General features: G+C 36.0%; 1 protein-coding gene across 2 annotated transcripts in view; it reads right to left on the bottom strand.

The window, feature by feature from the left end:
* The window catches only part of cpm (carboxypeptidase M), a 46,088-nt gene that overhangs the window by 17,282 nt on the left and 5,441 nt on the right, over window positions 1-23,365 (bottom strand). For both annotated transcript variants that reach the window (XM_051107471.1, XM_051107470.1), the window contains exons 3-4: window positions 16,205-16,302; window positions 3,078-3,247 (exon numbers count right to left, since the gene is read on the bottom strand). In XM_051107471.1, coding sequence (XP_050963428.1) covers window positions 3,078-3,247; window positions 16,205-16,302 — 268 coding nt within the window. The remainder of the gene's footprint in view (window positions 1-3,077; window positions 3,248-16,204; window positions 16,303-23,365) is intronic.

Below are 23,365 nucleotides of genomic sequence, written 5' to 3'. Positions count from 1 at the left end.
TGATATGCTCAAAAAGGATCTTTATTCCTTACTAACTGCAAAAACGTCAGAGTAAAGGGGTAATTCGGCAAAATGAGTCCTACAACGGTCTCCGATCAACCCAATTGCACGTGGGCGGGAATACACAAAGTGCAGAAGCTGGATTTGTAGTTAATGACAATAATACCCTGAAGCTGCCAGAAGTCCAAGGTTTTTTGTCAGCAAAACTCTGCCAGATGACGCAAAATTATGTTAAATAATGCTGACGTGTTCAGGTAAAACAGAGAAAGAGTACACTGTGTTCATTTATATAAACTATTGACATTGCAGGGTTACTTCACCCAAAATTGAAAATTAACCCATTATTTACTCACCCTCAAGGCATACTAGGCGTATGAGACTTCCTTCTTTCAAACAAAGGGAATCAGAGTTATATTAAAAATTGCTCTTGCTGTTCAGTGGAGATCAAAACAATGGTTGTGAATTAGAAGTTCAGAACGAGGATCGGAAAAAAAAAAAAAAAAAAAAAAAAAAAAAAAGTCGGAGGATTTCGATATAAGCCAAGAGGAGACTGGTTTTGCTTTGCTAGTAAGGAAATGTTGCTTCCTTTGCTCTGGTAACAAACGTTGGTTTTCACGAGACTTACAGACGCATGTGATTAATGGAACTCCGATTGGGAAGTCATATACACCTAGGATGCCTTGAGGGCAAGTAAATAACGAGCGGATTTTCATTTTTGGGTGAACTAACCCTTTAAGGGATACATCACCCAAAAATGAAAATGGTGTCATTATTTTACTCGCCCTCATGTCGTTACAAACCAGCAAGTTCTTTCTTTGGAACACAAATTCAGATATTTTTGATAAAATCTGAAAGCTTTCGGACCCTACATAGACAGCAACACAACTGACACACTCAAGGCCCAGAAAGGTAGCCAGGACATTGACTTTTTGTGCTCAAAGAAAATGAAAATAACTTCGGGGGCGTTACGGGCGTTCACTAGAGTACCAATGATACATACGTCATTTCTCATGAACTTATTAACGTCCTTGCTACCTTTCTTAGCCTTGAACGTGTCAGTTGTGTTGATGTCTATGCAGAGCCAGAAAGCTTTTGGATTATCACATATCTTTGTGTTCCAAAAATAAACAAAGATCTTACGTGTCTGGAACGACATGAGGATGAGCATTTAATCACAATTTACATTTGTAGGTGAACTATTCATTTAACAGTACTGGCCCAGTGACAACCTGCTCTATCCTTAACATTATAATTTTTCTCTTTTTTTTAAACTACATTTAAGTGAAAAAAAGTTGATAGCTTAACCATTTGTTTTGGCTTTCTTTTAAGGGGGCTCTTCTAAATGGGATCATCATTGCTTTCAAGTTGGGCTTGCTGAGTTTTCTAGAACTCCATGACACAATACCTACAATACATACTGTATCAAATCACACATTTGAATTTGCATTAACCATGCTACATAGTCAACACAGACATGAAGTGAACTTGTAGATTTGCTTTGTTTCTACAACTAAAAACAAAGGTTGCTGTCAGTTTTATACCACCTACTTCATTAATTGATCTATTCGAAAAGTTAACACAAATACATCAAAAACCACTTCTATATCTACACCGTTCTCTCATAAAAGCAAAACAACTACCAGCGGCTAAAAGCGAATACACTTTGATGACGCGTGTCTATTCATCTTTAACCCTTAATTGCACACCTTGGGTCTTCAGTTACCCTGGATTTCATCCATCTATTTTTTCTTTGCTGTGCAACAACATAGTATTTTATTCTCGATAAGTACGCCTGTATTTCAAGTTGCCGGAATCTGAAAAACAATGTCATGCATAAAAATGACTACAGACTTTATGACTACATGCTCCAGTATCATATGCAAATCTACACATGGGTCAAACTATTTACCGCAAAGCAATTTCATAAATATTAGAGCGATTTAATGGTAGAGCTGATAACGAAGCTGTTGGCAAACAAAATATTGATTTTGAAGATGACAATTGTTAATGATAAACGTTTCATCCCGGTGGTGGTAAAGCGGTTGCTCAAAACGCGTTCCGAAAAAAAAGCGCTATGTTATTGTTAGAAATGCATTCAGAGTCGTTAAAAACCCCGTTACGTAATTATTGCTAATCGTACGGAGCGATTGCAGACTAAGATCGCCCGGTGGAAACTTCCACGCCGTGCCTCTATACTACCCATCTACATCTTTCTCTGAACAAAAAAGGACAAGGTGAGGTGCTGACTTGTCTTTGATGGGTATCATCAAAATCAGAAGACACCAAAGACATCTTACGGCATTTTGTCGTCTGGTTGGCACGGTCTGATCAAAAGCTGCATTGTTACATCTACAGGGATGAATGAAACTCAGTGATCCAGATAGGGGTTTTCATATCTTCTGATGGCAGATTTCACCATTTTTTTCCACATGGGTACATTTTTGTTTATCGGCAGGTTGTGGCGACAGAGCAAGGAAGTTATTTTCCATTGCTTCAGGCTTATGACACCCTTTTCCTGCAGGAAAACTATGTACCACTGTTTGGGAGACTGTGGGTCTCACAGTTTGAGTCTCAGGCTGTTTGCCATAATAGATGTTTATCTTCGTGCGTCCGTATGTGTAAGATCCCTCACGCAGATAAAACGTGTGTTTTCGGGTTTTGTATCCTGCTTATCTGCAACGTTTTGGATGATTTGTAGGAAATGTGCGCTCTAAATCTCTAAAGGTCTCATCTGAGGCATGATTTCTCTGGGCAGACCATTACAGGCTCTGACAACTTGGAAATAAACCATTCTGAATTCCTTGCAGCAAAACATGATTTTCTTCATCTGGATGTTAAACAGTGATCATGGAAATACTGATTCTCCTAATATTCAATGTACTAACTTAACTCCGCATGAAACTGTACACGGTATCTACGTCCCAAGGTCCCTTGTACAACTGTCACCAGAAAGCTTTTATATTGTCTTTTCATTTTTTGGGTGAACTACCTCTGAAAATACGTAATAGGACACACTGTTGATGGCTCGTTTAACCATTATGCCAATGTTAAACTTTGTAAGAGATGCTAAAGCTTACCGGCCAACTGTGTACATGCAGTCCCGGGCAGACGATTCAAAGCCGTCCGGGTTCATGGATGGCAGGATGTGCACGCGACTGCTGTTCAACAAACGCGTCACCAGTGGATCCCTCAGGTAACGGCTGGTTAGATAATCGATCAATTGAAGCAGTAACACGCGTCCCACAACCTGAACGCAGAGAAACAAACAGTCAAAATAATAATCACATGGAATATTTTAATGTTCTTGCTACCTTTCCGGGCCTTGAACGTGTCAGTTGCGTCGCGGAGTCGAAAAGCTCTCGGATTTAATCGAAAATACCTTAATTTGTCTTCTGAAGATGAACGAAGGTCATGAGGGTGAGCAATTAATGACTGTTTTCTAATCATTGGTTCAACTATCCCTTTGAACCAATGAGATTCTGTCGTGGGACAGCGTACCCACAAAGGACATCGAGTAGGTGACTAAACGCCTTAATCACGGTTGAAGCTACTTGGGACAAAACTCACATTAAAATTGAAATGATAGCGTATCTTTTGTTGGTTTATTACGTCAAGCTGGTTAGAACATGGGAGTCAAATGATCTATTTCATTGACATTCATCAAAATAAAAGATCATTCTATAATTAGGGGTATTTAGAATTTGACAATGTGAAGAAAAAAATTTTCCTGTTTCTCAAAAACCCACAAATGACCTTCCATAGCCGCTTTGAAACAATCTATATTGTATAAAGTGCTATATAAATAAAGGTGAGCTGTAGGAATGTGTGCATAAAACACCATCTATGTTTGCTACTGTCCACTATGTTACCTTGTCAACTTAGTTGACATTTTTAGCGTTCTGGGCCTATACTCAACATGGAAGCCTAGAACTACTTGAGCATATGGTATGTTTAGAAATACATTTTCATAAAACATACGTTTTATTTAAACTGTCTTGTTAAAAGTTGCAGCAATGACACTTGTGTAACTGTTGACAGTCAATTAATCCACTCTTGACACAGGTTTGCTAGTTTAACCAATATTAGGGGAAAAGTGAGACGACATAACTTCTAGTGTTTCATCCATGCGTTTCTAGAGGAAATATCATACTGTGCAAGTTACGCAAGAATGGGACAAACCATTCCTTTTTGAGGGGGGTTTTTCTAGTGGGTAACTTAGTTGACAATGGTTTTCGGACACAAATAAAACAAGTTATAGGAAATTAACGGTTCCTTTCCTAGGAGGAAGACGTCACTGAATAGATCACTCATGCCACATCATTGTGGTCTCTTCTGGACGTCACAGGCCGCTTTGATGTGGTGTGGGAGAGTTTGCACTGCTATACCAGAAACTACTCACAGAACCTAAAGCCTAAGGTGCTCGTATATGATGACACGGCAAGAGACTACAGACAGTATCGGTCTGGTGTGGGTGTCTGTGTACTTTTTCTGAGAAAAGACTACCTCCATTTGTCCCAAGGACAATCAGTTTTCATGAAAACTATATCTGAGTGAGACTCTGAGGTTAAAGTGCACGTCACACACGCCGAGACGCCGTGAGACCTGTGATTATGAAGCACAAGTACAGACCAGTAGAGCTGTAGGTTAAACTTTGTCATGAAGTGTTGTACTCTGCGTCTAACAGCGTGTATGATTACAGTTATCTGTGACTGTGACAGCTTAAGCAGACCACAGCTCATAAGTGTCATACACGCTTTCAGAAGAGACCTGCAACAATCTCACTCATAGGGCCCTATGATTTCAGTGATGCTAAAATCATGGTATGATAAATTTGCCAAATTTTGGATAAATCAAGAGTACGTCATTACACTTAATATCAAGCCGTGATGTCCGCTAGTTTTACAAAATACCATTTAAATCCATCCCATCAATGGCGCGAGCACATGCGCATTTTCGTTTACCAGTCACATACTAAAGCATGCATGACGCTAGTGGTGTTTTCAGCCACTGTATCCTCAATAAAAGAGAACTAACGCAAACAACCTGTAGAGACACTTCATGAAAACTTATTGCCATATTATATACAAACAAAATCTTAAAGGTCCCCACAGCAACCAGTCAATATAAATAAAAGTTCATTTTAACTTGAAGAAACTGGCAGAAATATATTACTTAATATAATGACAGTGTTACTACTAATAATAAATTAAAACAATTTAAGAAACATTTATCAGTATTTACCAATATTTACCACTGAATAAAATTATTTATCAGAATTAAACAGAAAAATGTAAACGCATGCATTTCTGGGAAAAAAAAAAAAAAAAACTGGTTTGTTTGAGAAACCATTAAAATTAAATTCAGAAAATTAATCTAAAACAGAATTTGGTTAATTTAAAAAATAAACACTGAATTTGGGGATTACAATTTCACATGGCCTTAAAATATAGTTTTTGTTAAACTTCTAAGAAATTGCAGTTTAAATTAAGATTCATGATTTTAATTAATTAGGAATGCCTTTTGATAAATAAATTAATTTAATTAAACAGCCTAGTAAATTAATAAGAAAAAAAAATATGAATAAACATCTAATAAATAAATAAAAATGAAATTTGGGGGGAAAATAATAATAATAATAATAATAATAATAATAATATTATTTGGGGAAGAAAAAAAAAAAAATCATTTGAGTTTTCCTTGTTGCTTAAATCAGAATTTCAATCAAGTCCATACAAAAGAACCACTTTCTCTATAAAATCTCAAAGAAAATTGTGTAAACCAAGAGCTTAATATATCGTCATCAGTGGACGTTTTGAGTCCTCTAGCTCTTCCTGTCTGCATCAGCACTTACTCACTGTCTCATCTCAGAAAAACATCTGTTTCAGCACCAATTACACTGTTCTGAGGAAACAGTAAAGTCTGGTTTCATGTCTCATTGACACATCTTAGTTCTTAAACATTGTACTTGTCATTTTATAGCTGACATTATCGCAAATTGCTTTATTTAGCGGTTACATGTTGTGTCATTACATTCCCCCTATGAAGTTCACTGATGTGGCTGAAACTTTATTGATGTGGTTTGGTTTTTGTTTACCATACAATCCACATAGTGTCCGTCTATTGTGAGGGAAAACAGTGAAGTACAAGAACATCTAAGAACTGTTTACCATTTCGTCTTCAAAAAGACCCACACCAACACAAACGGCATGCCCTCGGTCCTCTCAACGCTCCTGATAGGATTACAGGCACGAAAAACACGATCAACTTCATACGGCGCCCTTATTGCTCACACCTAAACATCTCTAGACTGACTCCCAAAACATTTCAGCATGTGCGTGAGGACACAGACAGATCTCTCACACCTGTGTGGTGATACATTTAAGGCCAAGCTTACACTTGTTGGTGAAACAAAACACCTGTGAGAGAGGGAATGGAAGAGGGGTCCAGCTTAATAATTTAAGAAAGAATTCTCACATTCAAACAGGATTTCGCTGCCATACTAAACTGCTGCAAGTTTATCTGGCCGAGCGCTGTAGATTCCTAACATCGTGAAATGTTTTGCAAAAGCGATTGTGAAATGTGAAACAGTTTCACAGTTCTGACTAACCATCTGAACACTGCGCTCAAATGTAAGCATTTGCAAAAACGGTTTAGATATTAACATGGAAATGCGTATGATTGGATATTTAAATTCCATTTTTACACAGCACTTCAAAAATAAAGGAATAGTTCATGCAAAAACTAAATGTATGAAAGGATATTTAGCATCTGTTAGTCAAGCATTACAATATGATATGATAATTTTGCATTAAACTTTAGTAAATAGAACTTCAGTTATTAGAATAACCATGTATGAATGCACATTTGTCATGTTGACTGAACTTAAGACTGGTGATTGTGCTAAAGATAGTTTGTAATTTAATGTTTCTGTAAAAAAAAAAAAAAAAAAAAAAAAAAAAATACTAATAAGAAAATTACTACGAATTATAGTACTAAAAACAATATAAAACACTAAGGATTAATGAGCTGCTGGGTTTATGAATATTAATCACGTTGTCTGCGTTGGCTCAAACTGATTTGCTGAAATCAAAACAGGGACGATACTAGGCAAGCGCCAGCCAATAAGATTGCAGTTTGCGCATTAGTCCCGCCTACTAAAAGCTGAAGAATTCCAAAGGAACTCTTATTTTATCATTTTGACAGGAAAATACAACAAAGAATATTCCCATCACTGCTTTAGAGGAATACAATCAGAGTTATAGAAAAATAAATCCCTGGCTCTTCCATGCTTTATAATGGCAGTGAATGGGTGTTCACTGCAATTATAAAGCATCCATCCATCATAAAAAAAATCCTCCACACTGCTCCAGGGGGTTAATAAAGGCCTTCTGAAGTGAATCGATGCGTATGTGTAAGAAAAATATCCATATTTAAAACTTAATAATCCATTCACGGGAGTGGCGTTCCAGCGGATGACTTGGGCGTAGCGTAATCTCCGGTTAGACGTGACAAAACAAAACACCAGTTACAAATAAGTACAAAATGAGGATTTGTAAAGAAAAATGGAGGATTTTATTACCAGGCAAGACTGGTTTTCCTTTGCTGCAAACAAAACTTGCTTCTCAAGAGACTAGCATATTCTTACCAGAGCTTACGCTACGCCTACATTGTGTCATCTGCTGAAACTGCACTCTCTCGAGAACGCGTGCACGCCAGTCAGAGGAAGTTAGAGATTATGGTTTATAAAGTTTAATGGATTTTTTCTTATAAAAACGCATCCATTCACTTCAGAAGGCCTTTATTCACCCTCGGATCTGTGTGGAGTACTTTTTATGATGGATGGATGCACTTTATTGGACTTCAAAATCTCAACAGCCATTCACTGCCATTATGAAGCTGGGAAGACCAGGGATATTTTTTAATATAACTCAAATTATATTTGTCTGAAAGAAGATAGTCATATACACCTTGGATGGTTTGGGGGGGAGTAAATCATGTAGCAGTTTTCATTTTCGGATGAACTATCCCTTTATTTTCCCCCTGCACAGCAGTTCATATTTCTGCTGCAAAATGCATGTAAAAAAATATGAACAGTGATCAGTCCCCTACATGTCAGCCATATGGTCTTTTCCTCTCCAAGTAAGCAGTTCTTGACCCAACTAGACTTCCGTGGAATACTGATGGTTGAAAATCTGGCTTTGTGAGTCTAGAAAAACATTAACTTTAGCGACAAGCCTATAAAAACTTTTGTGAATGAAATAACTAAATCTGAGAATATTATTTATGGATCTATTTCTGATTACTGAGGCACGTGGGCTGCTTGTTTAAGTTGGCATGGGTGTGCAGCCCGTGTGTCTCAGTTGGCACGTACACAACAGGAGAATTGTCCTAGATAAACAGATACACACTATACCCCCAGCTTCTTGTCAAAACCACCCAAACTCTGGTTTGGCATAACTCCTTTAAATGTTTTACAATCCTTATGCAAGATCATGCAAGGTCAAATCGAGAGTGAGAAAGAGCGGGGGGGGTGAAGCGGTTGGACTCGGAGCGGTTTGTATATTCACAGTCGTGCTTTCATGCAGCCGGTGGGCCGGGTCTGGTCTGGCTAGAGCGGTGTGTAGAGGAATAATTTAAGATGGAAGTAAAACCAGAGCTGGAAAAAGTCAAGTCAGTCACACTGCACTGACTCCGTGACCGGAGGTCATCTGCCCCATTACACATTCACTGGACTTAAACTTTCCGTAAATGCCTCTCACTGTTACAAAATGTAAACCAGGTTTTGAACACAAACTAATGTTTAATTTACAAGACATTACTTCAAACTTCAAAAAGCATAACACACTAAAAGCAAGCATGACTACTACAATTTCTCATATTCCCAGTATTAAAGGGATAATTCACCCAAAAATGAAAATTCGTCATTAATTACTCACCCTCGCGTCGTTCCAAACCTGTAACGACTTTGTTCATCTTCAGAACAAATTAAGATATTTCTGATTAAATCCAAGAGCTTTCTGACCCTGCATAGACAGCAACGCAACTGACATGTTTAAGGCCCAAAAAGGTAGTAAGGACATCGTTAAAATGGTCCATGTGACAGTGGTGAAACATTCAGACATCTATGAAGACTGATTTATGTAAAACATGCGCTATTTTCTGCTTCTCTACGTCTCTACGTCAGAATGCCAGATTCTGTCAACAGCGCACACATGCATCGTGGTACTCTTGTGAACGCATTGAAGACTGACACATAAGAGCAGAAATTGCTGAATAAAGTCCTTGTTTTTGTTTTCGCTGAGCACAAAAAGTATTCTCGCACCTTACGGTTGAACCACTATCTCATCTTAATTTGTGTTCCGAAGATAAATTAAGGCCTTACAGGTTTGGAACGACACGAGTAATTAATGATGCAATTTTCATTTTTGGGTCATCAATCCCTTTTAATTCTGTCCCATCTATGCAAAACACAAATGAGACCTCAAATGGTATGGCTTGAGAAGCATGCTATTATTTCACTAAGCAAATGCAGTTAAAATCTTTACTTGGTAGACAAAATGATTGAAAAATCATTTAGATTTACATTTAAAAGGGACCAAGTAGGGTTGCAAAAGGGGTGGAAAGTTTCCAGTAAATTTCTGGAAAGTTTCCAAAAATTCCTGGAAGATTCCAAAAGAAAAAAAAAAAAAAAAAAAAAAAAAAACCTGGAAAGTTTTCAAAATTTCTGGAATGTTTCCAAAGTTTACTGGAAAAGTTTCCACCTTTTTGGAACCCTAGACCCAAGATATAGAGACGCTGAAACAGAATATCACAGAAGCCGTATCTTTACAAAATTAGTCTACTAATATTGTGTGCAGTGACTGAATTTGGACATTTAAATGCACACATCATGCTAATAACTACAGAAGGTTGATTTACTTAGTTTAATAACCTGTTTTATTGGTGTACATCTAACCCAATTACCCAGCAATGCAAGAAGTCTTACAAGACTTGTTTTTTAAACAAGTCTTGTAAGGATGATTATTTCCCAGTTATGATTCTCCTCAAGAGTATTCTATTTATTACACAAGTTGTGTTGTTGAAGCATAAAAACCCTAGAGTAATACAAGATGTCAGCAGGAAACTTGTATGGACTCATTTTTCTCATGTGATTTTTTTTTTTTTCCCTCCCTCTCTTGAACTCTACCACTGTGCATACAATATCTGGCAAGCTTCAGTAGTAACAAAATGATCTTAAAATCATAAACTGTAATTCTCAACTGTTTAAAACAAACACGCAGCTAATTCTGCAGTGGACGGCGTCTCCTGGCAAGAGACGGCAATTCGTTTGCCTCAATGCTCACAAAGCATTACAGGTATTAGACGTGTTGAATGTTCATACTTACGAAGCATTATGGGATTGAACAAGTGCACTCAATGTCCACAACTCTTTTTGTACATCACTAAATATGGCTGTCCTTTCAAATAGCACACTAAATTAGGGTATAAAGGGCAATTTCAGACACAGCCTTAAGCTCTTTTGACTAGTGTTAGTAAACAATCAATCAGTACACCCTAGAAACAGCACAACAATGTCCTAGCAACCACCTAGAACACTTTAGAAACCACACAGCAAGAACATCACTAATGTGCAACCACCCAGCAGCCAATTGTGAAACAAGAAATAGTTTATAAAACCATTTGCCTTTATGCATTCGGCAGACGCTTTTATCCAAAGTGACTTCAAGTGCATTAAAGAAACATTTCTTGGTAAAACCAAACTCACAGCTTTGGTGTTCCTATTGCCATTGCTCTGTAGTCAAGCTACAGGAACGCAAACAAGCAATTGTTGCAATAAGTTAAAGACGCAAAAACGATTCAGAGAGATTCGTTCTGTTTGCGTTTCGTAAGCGAGGCCCGAAGTAATGTAATTATTTACTTTGATTCACGCTAATGCATTGATGCATGCATAATTCCCATCTCTTCTCCTCTTTCATCCCTCAGTAATCCATACTAGCCCTGTCTGTGTTTACCGTCTGCATGCTCTCTTTAGCTAAATGTTTAAAGAGACATTTTCCCCATTCACGATTACACAAAAGGATCATGTTCGGTCTTACAGGGTCATTAAGAGACCATCTTAGGAGCACTTCAGTGGTGTATCAAAGGTCTTACGCACCTAATCGTCAGATGACTAATGGAAGCTGATGGGTAACGTGATTGTGACTAATTTAAGCGATGTTTACATGTTTATTTGAAACGCGCCTCCCATCCTGGACGTTTATATGGCTTCCTTGCGTTTGCGTGATTTGAACAGTGGTCCTCTTTAGACATCCAGACAGGATGTTGTCTAATTGCAGGACAACATGAAGCCGCAGCTGCCGTCAGACAAGTGATGCTTTGACTGACCAAATTTAAAAGGCCATTAGAGGAATGTGCAGTAGCTACCGGTGATACGCATGAACGTGTTTGAAAATGAAGCGTGTTATTTCGGGAACTACGAAAATAAATTTTGGTGTTTTAAGTTATGGGATGTGTTCATTAAACTGATAGAGTTGATCACAAGAGTACAGCATCTGTAGGGCCCTATGATTTCCGCAATGCGGAAAACGCGGACAGAATCGCGGAAACCAGTCAATAAAAACGGAATTTACTGAATAACACGGAAGATCACGGAATTTGTCATAGTTTAAATGAATTAATCAAAAGTCAGTCACTACACTTAAATCAAACCGCAATGTGGAGTAGTATCTGTAAATATTACGCCCTAAATATACCATTTACATGTGAATCCTGCATGTGAGCGGTTGTGTTTACAACAAACACTGAAGTGCGCGTGACCATCGCGGTGATTTCAGCGTCTGTCGTCTCACTAAGTGAAGACATAAATACATTAACAATATCTGCTAAGAGTCACGGCATGAGCATTTGACCTTTCCATTTTAGGAAAACTAGCGTTATATCATATACACACAGAAATGTAAAAGGTAGACACGGCAACCCGTCAAAATAAAAGTTTGGTTTAACTTGAAGCCATTTTGCCAGATATATATTACTATTACTACTACTACTAAAATGAAACAAACATTTTTTTTAGGGTATAATCACACAACATTTCTTCCATGTTTTATTTTTATTAGTAAATTCCCCTTTGTTTGCTCCAAAAAAAAAGTTTGCTTAATTTTCAATAATTAAAAGATAAATTAAATTAATGTTTTATGCCTTCATTTCATAACCAGAACATTTTAAATACACAACAGAATTTCTGAGGGTTAAAAAAAAAACAAAAAACAAACAAACAAAAAAAAACCTTTTATAAGGCTATTTTAGGAATAAATTTAAATAAGTTAAGTATGCATTCAAATAATTAGACATGCTAAAACAGAATTTGATAAAACATATGGTGAGAAAAAAATAAAATAGGTTCATAGGTTCCTAAACATGTCATTTTTATTAAACCTTTGTTAAACTCATGTGAAATTGTACAAGTTTCATGATTTCAATTAAAGTACACATGTTCTTTGTTTAATAAAAGTTAATTTAACCATTTAAAAAAAAAAAAATAAATAAAGAAATTCAAACATGGGGAAAAAAAAAAATAAAAATAATCCAGAAAAATTTAAACCGAAAAAAAAAAAAAAAAAAAAAAAAAAAAAGGAATTTGGAAAAAAATAAAACTGATTTCATAGGGTCCTATATCTGGTGTCTTTTTCATATTGTTACAGTGGAAAAGGAATAAGGATCTTATCTAGCAAAGACCTAAAAAAAAAAAAAAAAAAAAAAAAAAAAAAAAAAAAAAAAAAGTACAAAAAGAAAAGTTTAAAACTATAACCACAAATGCTCATTTTGCACTAGCTCTGTATCCACGTATTACATAGTTACGTTGGAAAGGGCATGTGTGAAGTAGGCCGAAGTACCAACCCAGTGTCTACAAAGCAAACATGCAAAACAAATCAAACGTCCTTTAACAAAAAATCTTATACAATGTCAGACAATTTTGAGGTTGGAGAAGAAAATGAGATGTTGAATGAAGTTTTTTGCCCAGACGGAAAACTAGCCATGCTATAACAACTGCAACCTTTTATCACAGGGATAGTTTGATTGTATTGTTCTCATTTACTTCTTTGTTAGACAGTAACACCAAACACAACCAAAACTGTAAACTCTTATAAACTCAAACAAAATAGTCCATCATGAAAGCACATAAGTCCACAGAAACAAACAGTAATGATAAAGATAATACTCATCAGTCTGTTGACTCGGTCCTTTTCTGCTTTGGGGTAGACAGCAAACCCAAAATCCAAATGAAAAAAATCAAATCAAATCAAACATTGCATACTGCAGACCAAAGCATGCACTTATAAAACAACTAACAATTCTAATACGTACCATGTCTCTATTCTCAAGAGATAAGTTTGTACCATTGCTCTGGAGTTCAAGTAACAAGCACATGCCACCTCACCAAACAAACACTCAATCTCAAAATGGCTGCCCTTCCCCTCTTTATAAGCAAGCCCATCACAATAAGAGTCCTCTCTTAGCAGTCAACAAAAGTCCCCATAATTCCCCTCACACAAAATGCATGAGAATGTTCATAATCAACATATAATGCAAATGAAAAGAAAGAAAAAAAAAAAATATTTCATTGTTTTTATTTATTTTATTTATATATATTTTCTTTGTAAATCATTGTTTTTAAAAATATCTTTTTTTTTATATAGAGTAAAAAAGTGTCTTGCATTTTTCATGTCAAAAACAGTGTATTTTTAGTCATATTTTTTAATTACTTTTATGTAAATCATGAAACTTTATAGCTACAAGGTGTGAGAAGATAGGTCCTCTCATTTTGAGGTAAATTGTTTTCAAAAGTCTGAAAATCTGTGTTTAACTTTAAAAGAACGTCATTACTAAACACTTTTTTTTTTACTGCAGTCAAGCATACTTTTTTGGGAGTTTTTCCATAACAATTAGTTTTTATATGAGTACAACTATTTAGAACTGTGCTAGCTAACCAAGTGCTGATTAGCATTTTTGAGCTAGGTTCAAAAGCATCTAAAATTGTCACAGTCACACCCACAATTGTTGTTTCGGTAGTGACAAAAGGGAACACACAATCCTTTATTTAGAGGAAATAAAAAAAACTATCCCACAGTTATGCCATTTTTTTAAGTATGTTTCATTCTGTTTTAGTATGTGGTTTAAAATTCTGTAATGTGATGTGGTTGCAAAACATTACTGTCACGACCGAAACAAACCGATGTTTGTCAAAAATAAATTCTACTTAATTATCAACCAACATGTTATGATAGTGTTTGGTTCAAAATATATTTAAACTAATTAATCCTTAACTTTGAAATCAGTATGATCAACGTTTTGCTTCTTACGAAGAAAAATTGGATTAAAAATACAACAAATCTCACAAATCGCATTTGAAATATTGTTCAAATTATGATTGTTAGGGCTGTCAAACGATTATTCGCGATTAATGCGGTTAATCACATACAAAATAAAAGTTTGAGTTTGCCTAGTATATGTGTGTGTAATTATGTATATATAAATACACACAAATTAATGTATATATTTAAGAGAAATATGTTATGTACAAAATATTTTTATGTATATATAATTTAAATTAATACATACACTTGTAAATATGTCTTAAATATATACATGAATGTGTTTGTATTTATATATACATAATAATTACACATAGTACACACACATATATAAATAAAGGAATAATAATATATTAGGCAAACTCAAACTTTTATTTTGTATGCGATTAATCGCGATTAATCGTTTGACAGCCTTAACTGTTATTGATTTACCTATGAAAACTTTTTAATGAAATAGAAAAAAATAAATAAATATACATATATATATATATATATATATATATTTACAAGGAAGACGTAAGTCAAATCTCAATAGGTCAATATAACCTTTCTTGTTAAATTATATATGTAATTGTGTTTCGGTGGTGACAAATTTGAGGAGAGGACAACTATTCCAAAACTTTCTGAAAATACAATATCAGAATCAACTGCACAATTACTAGAAATGTACACCTTGGATATTATACAATTTGCATACATGCAAAATTTGTGGAAAGGCATTTATTCAAGACATTTCCAACTTTGAACCAATTCTGCAGAATGGCCCATATAATGACTTTTTTAACATCTTTATACCTAGTGAGTAACTATCATACAGGCTTTACTATGGCAGTGTCACATCACGTGACCTTTCCAACGTGATTACATAATGTGTGAGGTCAGAGACGTGCATGGCAGAGCTAGTGCAAGATGAGCATTTGTGCTTAAAAAGTATATAAATTGTTACCTTTTTTTTTTTTTTTTTTTTTTAAGAAAATGACCTTACTGATGACCCTTACTTCTCGGCTGGGATCGTGTAGAACCCTTTGAAGCTGCATTTTAAAACTACAATTTGGACCACAAACCCATTGATCGTCACTGGGGTTGACTCGACGGAGAAAAATCCTGGAATGTTTTACTCAAAAAACCTTTCTTTTTGACTGAAGAAAGAAAGACAAGTCTTGGATGACATGAGAGTAAGTCAATTATCAGGACATTTTAATCCAGGGATGAACTAATCTTTTAAACCCTGTTCAGAAAAGGTGGATGGTCATCCCTGCAAATCAAACTAGAATGTATTTTCTTTAAAGTATTTTTACAATTTAGCCAATAACCTCTCTCCATACATTTTCCCAACCCGTTCATCCAATAGCAATTCCAACCACAGTTTCTCTTCAGCAAATTTTGTTAAGCCCCCCTCACAAAGACAGGAAGTACTGAATTCACAATGGGCATGTGGGCGGAGCATGTTGGTGAAAAGATCCCCCCATACACCCCACCTTGGATTTTTTTTTTCCATTGAAGGTCACAGTCCACTGCTCTTCATTGGCGTCCCCGATGGTTCCACGAACTGTAATGCTTTTGTGTACAGACCCTTTTTCCCACACACCCCTTACCAAATACGCCCTTTTAGACCAGCACTGGCCCCCTCTTGCCCAAACAACAAGAAACAAAACTAAACAAACGCAGTGGTTGATCTATTTAAAGAAGCCTTCGATTCCAAATTTAGCCCCATATAAAGAAAACAGATTGAGTTTTTTGGAAGCAGTTGAGTTATATGAAATCTGTTCAAGGAAAAGGTTCTGTTTAGATTGTGTTTTGCAATAAATGATTAAGGGGAACAGCTGCATTACCTCGTTTCCGTGCATGTTGCCCACGTATTTGAATTCAGGGATGCCCGTTCTGTGTTCTCTGGGATGTTGACCCAGTATTAAGACCCAGAGCTCTCTTCCTAGAAAGACAACGTAAATGTTAATCGACTGCAAACAAATGTTTCAATAAGTGAATCAGTGCATTTGCAACTGAATTAAGTGCTGTGGATCTTGTGCTGGTCACATGATTAATGTCTCACTGTTTTCTCAGTTAACCAGATACTCAAATAATGTTTTTGCACAGTTTGGGCAGGAACCTGGCAACCCAATCCCATGTAATCTCACGTCGAGCTTTCATTCACTCTGTCCGCTTGTCTCGGTCTCTGAGGACTGCTGAATATGGAGATCTCATATTCACTGCGCGAGTTAAAGCATGCTTGCTTCATAAAAAAATAAAACAAGAGAAAGAAATCATCAAGATTCTGTCTTTTATTTTGATTTTTTGTTTTCTAAGACTTAATTTGATCTACTTGGGAGAATGCTTGTTTCCTTAGTGTACGTTTACAAAGATCATCAGGGACCGTCCTGAACATCCAAGGCGCCAAAGGTAGGAGTACTATTGTAGGCTGTGGTGTGTGTGGTCCATGTAAAGTTCTCTAAGGTGTGGACCTTGACATACTTAAAGCCTTTCACTCTCACTACAGGGGCCTCTCTTCAAGTACACAATAGTTTGGTGTCAGGTTCTCTATCTCCAACAGATTAATGTGTATAAAAGTAACTAAATTCCTGTAAAAGTACTTTTACACAAAATTAACTTCTGTGTTATATAGTTATTATACTGTATACCTATTATTCAACACCAAAATGTCATATCAGCCTCTGAAACTGGAAATATAGTGGGATACAAATAGAACGGGATCAAATTTTGTAGCCTTCTTACAGTACACCACAGCATCATGTAAGTGCTCAAATGTGCATGCTAATACTATTATTGATTTGTTCACACATACCAACAGGAGAGAACTTTAACAGCATATTTTGTCAATGGTCAATGGTCTTCTGGTTCAGTACACTCCAATACACTGCAATAATTAGACCTGCTATTAACACACCTGGACTTTTATTTCTTAAGCAGCACATGAGTAGGAGTGACTTTGGGTGTTTTCTGTATTATTCTAATGACAGGACTTATGTTTGACTCCTTACAGTCAGCATAAAATTAAACTTCACCCTGTCTATTTTGTAATTGCATATTACAGGTCTTATTTTGAACAACTCATGCATTACATTTTATGAAAACATTCAAAGTAGTTATAACTGAACCAAAACTACATAAATTTGAATAAAAAACTGAACAAAGTTATTGCAACTTTTTCATCTCACAGTTGACATTTTTCTCAGTCAGAATTGTGAGACACAATTTAGAGATTTAAACTTGTAACTGTGAGTTACAAAGTGAGAAATGCGAGATGTAACCTCGCAGTTTTGAGAAATTAAGTTTCTATGTTTATATATTTAGAAGTTTACATATGAGTTTATGTCGCAATTCTGACTTTTTTTTTCAGATTAGTGACAAACTAATAAAGTCAGAATTGTGAGATGTAAACCCACAATTCTGTCTTTTTTTCTGAGAACTGTTTGATATAAACTCACAATTTTGAGAAATAAAGTCAGAATTGTAAGAGAACTTTAAATTCAGATTTTTTCCAGTTTGCATCTCGCAATTCAGAGTCAGAATTGTGAAATTTCATTGTGAATTGTGAGTTAAACTCACAATAGTGAGTTTATACCATGCAGTTCTGAACTGCGAGATGCAAACATGCAATTACAAGGAAAAAGTCAGAACTGTAAAGGAAAATCTCACAATTCTGACTTTCTTCTTCAGAACTGTGATGTAAACTCGCAATTGCAAGTTATAATGCCAGAATTGCAAGATAAAAACTCACAAATCTGTTTTTTTCTCAGAACTGTGAGATATAATTGTGATTTTTTTCAATTTTGAGGGGAAAAAAAGACTGATATGTTCTTAGAATTGTGAGTTTATAACTCACAATTCTGACTTAACTCGCAATTGCATGTTATAAAGTCAGAATTGCAAAAAAAAAGTCAGATTTGTGAGTTTATATCTCACAATTCTTACTTTATAACTCACAATAGTGAGTTTATACCATGCAATACTGAACTGTGAGATGTAAACCCGCAATTGCGAGAAAAAAGTCAGAACTATGAGATAAAAACTTGCAATTCTGACGTTCTTCTTCAGAATTGTGATGTAAACTCACAATTACGAGTTATAAATCCAGAATTGCGAGATATAAACTCACATTTCTATTTTTTTTTTTCTCGCAAAAGCAAGTTAGTATCGCAATTCTGAATTATATGGTTCAGTTTTGAGGGAAAAAAGACTGATATGTTCTCAGAATTGCGAGTTTATATCTCACAATTCTTACTTTATAACTCACAATAGTGAGTTTATACCATGCAATACTGAACTGTGAGATGTTATCCTGCAAATGTGAGAAAAAAGTCAGAACTATGAGATAAAAACTCGCAATTCTGATGTTCTTCTTCAGAATTGTGATGTAAACTCACAATTACGAGTTATAAATTCAGAATTGCGAGATATAAACTCACATTTCTATTTTTTTTTTTTCTCGCAAAAGCAAGTTAGTATCGCAATTCTGAATTATATGGTTCAGCTTTGAGGGAAAAAAGACTGATATGTTCTCAGAATTGCGAGTTTATATCTCACAATTCTGAAGAAGAAAGTCAGAATTGTGAGTTTTTATCTCACAGTTCTGACTTTTTTTCCCCGCAATTGTTTGTTATAAAGTCAGAATTGATAAAAAGTCAGAATAGTGAGTTTTTAATCTCGCAATTCTGACCTTATAACTCACAATAATTCTGAATTGCAAGATGTAAATTCACAATTGTGAAAAAAAGTCAGAGCTGTGAGATAAAAGCTCTAAAAAATTCTGACTTTCTTCTTCAGAATTGTAATATAACCTCGCAATTGCAAGTTTTAAAGGCAGAACTGCAAGATAAAAACTCAATTCTAATTTTTTCTTGCAAATGTGACTTTGAATCTTGCAATTCTGACTTTTTAAAGAATTTTTAAGAAGACATAAACTCACAATTGTGAATTATATGGTTGAATTGTAAGGGGGAAAAAAATTATATGTTCTCAGAATTGCAAGTTTATATCTCACAATTCTGACTTGACTCGCAATTGTGTGTTATAAAGTCAGAATTGCAACAAAAAAAGGCCACAATTGCCAGATGAACTCAAAAGTCAAAATTGAGAGTTTATATCTTGCAATCCTGACTTTAGAACTCGCAATTGCAAGTTACACCATGCAAATCTGAATTGCGATGTAAACCCACAATTGTGAGAAAAAAATCAGAACTGTGAGGTAAAGTCACAATTTCTCTATTTTTTTTTATTCAATGGCGGAAACGGGCTTCCATACATAACCGGACCTCCCACATCTCACAATCTAAATTGCAAACGACAGATGACAATAACGAAGTCCCTACCCTACATAACTCCAGCTACCAAGACTCAACCGCCCTATTGTTCAGATCACAAGAACTGCTCCATTCCATTTCCTCCATTAACAAAGTTTGTTTTTGCATTTCCGTGCAGATCTGCAATCCAATTACTGCTGTTTATCAAACGACAAAATGATGTGCAGAATTATGAATGATTAAGGGATTTCTGCAGCGTAATCTTGATTAAGCCGACACTGTTGCCAAATGACAACTGGCATTTGTCTGGGTTGATAATCACCATACAAGAGCTTTAGTTAAATAGGCCCAACTAATCAAGCATATGAAACATAATATGACATCAGAGATAATCACAGCCCGTCTCCACCTCCCATTCTTGCCCCGGTGGGCAACTGTAGCACTGATTAGGCCAACTCAGGGCGGTCAACAAACAAGGACGGCCTTCCAGGCTAAGCAGCTGGTGTCCTAGATTACCTCTAGTCGGCTCAGGTCTCTTATTTCCTGGCCTTAAATAGGCGACACAGTGGGATTAGGACAAGGGGTTAGCTTGACGGGGCAAGAGTGCACAATGGCTACACAATCTCCTTGAGGTCTGAAGTGACCGGAGAAATGGGCTTTACAATCGGCCGGTAACAAAGGCTCCTGAGAGATGAAGGAGATGGGTACGACTTCATTAAGCGTTGCTTTCTTGAAGTGCGACTCCATCAGCTAAATGAAAAGATACGCTACCACCGTGTCCTTGGATTAGCTTCAGGAACCACCTGAAAGAGATCTTTAACTGCGGAAGCAGAGGTTTACTTGAGGTTTTAATCAACTAAAGTGGGCCCAAGGGTCAGCCTTGGGGCACACCGCTTGCTTAGAGATGAAGAAAACGAGATTTGGTCTGAAGCATATGGAGGACCACCCTTATAGAAACAGAGGTCGAGAGAATGTGTACAGCGTGATATTAGCATCTAAATCAGATGGAGAAAAAGAGAGAGAGAGGGGAGAGGGAGAGAGACTTGGCAGCGGATGTGTTCTACTCAATGATGGTTTTGTGCCGAGCCAAAAGAGCAACCTGATCCATGGACCGAATTAACTTAAAATGTCACAGACTAGCAGCACCTTCAAGATAAGCAAATGTCTCCATCACTCTGAAATCTTAAACACCATAGCTGTAAGCTAGGTGGCCACAGTAAGTCAACAAAATTACTTTAAGAGCAAAAAAACAGGATATGAATTGCACGGAATGGTACATTTTGACAGAATAAAAATATGAAACTTTCAATTGTCATTTAGCTTTCTTTAAGCGCATTAAAAACATTGAACATATTACAATTGTTTATATACACTATCATTCTGTAAGATTAATACTTTTATTCTGCAAACAATTAACACATGTAATTCTTCAAAACTGACAGTAATGGCTTTCACGTTACAAACAGATTTCTAGTCCAAACGAATGCTGTTCCCAAACTCCATTTTTTTCCCCATTTAATTTTTTTAGACAGTTTTAACGGTCAATATATATATATATATATATATATATATATAATATACTAAACAAAAAACATGTCTATTCAATTTAAATCATAAAATGTACACAATAACAGTAATTTATTAAAAGTTTAACAAAAATGACATCTTTAAGATTAGGAATATGAAATATGTTGATGAAATATTTTTTTCCCCTCAAATTCTGTTTAATTATTAACACATTTTGTGTTTTCCATTCATTTTCTGGATTGCATTTTAATGGTTTCATTAAATTGTAATAATTAAAACCATCTCTAATTAATTGATTTTATATTAAAAAAACTTTTTATTTTATTTCTCTTTTCAAAAAACTGTTATACAGTAAATTCCATTTTTCTGACTGGATTCCGCAATTCTGTCAGTGTTTTTGGCATTGCAGAAATCATAGGGCCCTAAAGAATCCTGAAAAAAATTAGTTTCCACAAAACTATTAAGCAGCACAACTGTTTTCAACATTGACAACTGTGAATATCTGCTAAGCACCCAATCAGCATATTAGAATAATTAGGGGTTTAAGCGCATAGCGCTGAAGCCTTATTGTAATTGTTGGAATGGTCTCGGATCAGTGATCTCCAAAACTGATCGTGCAACCAAAACGTAAGTCGTAGAGACTTGAAACTTGGAGGGATGGTAGTACTCACACCGCCGACAATGTGACCAAGGTTCACCCCAATCGGCTTGACAGGGCACTACAGTGAACAAAAGTATGAAATCACTCATAACTCCTAAACCGTCAGTCGCAGGATCAAGTGTCGTATGTCGTTGTAATCCTTGGCTCACGCCAGACAAAACGCATGCCAGATTCGATCTTTGAAAATGCCTTGAACTTTTCTGATATTTTGGATTTTTGCGAACTACTCCTAGGTTTTTCGCCCGATCAGAACCAAGCTGTCAAGATTCTCTAGAGAGTGAATATCAAAAATAATCAAAAAACGTTTAATTTTCGACTCACCGTTGCAAAGGGGCACCAAAACATTCGAAAGGGGCAGGGCCACTTTTAGTAAAATGCCTATAACTCCTGAATGGAATGAGTTATCTCAACCAAACTCAGAAAACTTACGTAAGAGCTTCATCTGAGGTAACACGAAAGAAAAATAAATAAATAACAAATAATTAAAAATCACGGAGCTTGGCCACTTGGTAGTGCTATAAGTGGAAATAAACATAAAAACGGCATGAAAAAAACATGACATCTACAACGACATTTGCATATCTCAAAAAATATGATGAATTTTGAGCACTTGTTGGACAAGGTTAACGGAGGCGATCCGAAAGAAACTCTGTTCGACTCATGGCCCCAAAGGTCTGAGAGAAATTTAAGGGCGAGGGGGGGATAGCTATATTTGTAAATGTATTTGAGCAAACCAATACAGCCCTGGCTGAGCGTAAGACACTTAAAAAAAAAAAAAAAAAAAAAAAACCTACTGACTCTGCACTTTTTAAATAGTATTGTGTGTGTATTCATTCTGGCCTAAAATTTGCACTTGTACAAGTGGTATGCTTAAATTTTTAGTTTTATGCTTCAAATAAAATTGAATAAATAATAAAAGTAAATAAATATATGTAAAATTAGGATGTGCTTCAAGTAAGGCAAAATCAAATGAGGAAGTGCTACACTAAATCAAAAAAATCTTAACCTTTAATATGGAAAGAAAGCCTGGCAATCACTTCCTTTCACTGTTTAAACTACTGTCTTGTCTGTTCCCCAAATGCAAATCAAAGGTCAGCTTTATTTGTTATACCAATCTCTAAGCACAGGAGCTGCATTGTGCTCTTGTGCGGACATTATTTACCAGCTCTATTTAACTCTGATTGACCGACTGGAAAACAGCAAATCTTTAGCTGCGCTGATTTCCCTTTCAAATAACAAATGGGATGAGCAAACTACCCCTTCAAACATCCCTAGACAATACAGGCGGCTTCAAAACGCTCTTTCAATTTGACCGTATAGGCGTAGAGACAGACCTTTGAAGCAGGGCATTGTAGCTACCCTGGATCCTTTTGTTGAAGTAATAGAGTAAAACTGGCTGGTCTTTCCAAGCACTGAGTAGAACCATGGGAAACTAGTGTGAGGTCTGTTCAAGCGAGTGGTGTTATCTCTCTGGATTTTGCCGCTGATACGAGCCGCTTTGCTACACTTCAAGTGGTTTGGTATTTGGCGCTCGGAAACTACGAGGC

The sequence above is a fragment of the Labeo rohita genome, chromosome 4, assembly GCF_022985175.1.
Source record: "Labeo rohita strain BAU-BD-2019 chromosome 4, IGBB_LRoh.1.0, whole genome shotgun sequence".
NCBI lineage: Eukaryota > Metazoa > Chordata > Actinopteri > Cypriniformes > Cyprinidae > Labeo > Labeo rohita.
Note: the sequence above shows the minus strand (reverse complement) of the source record. Positions and strands in the feature narration are given on the sequence as shown.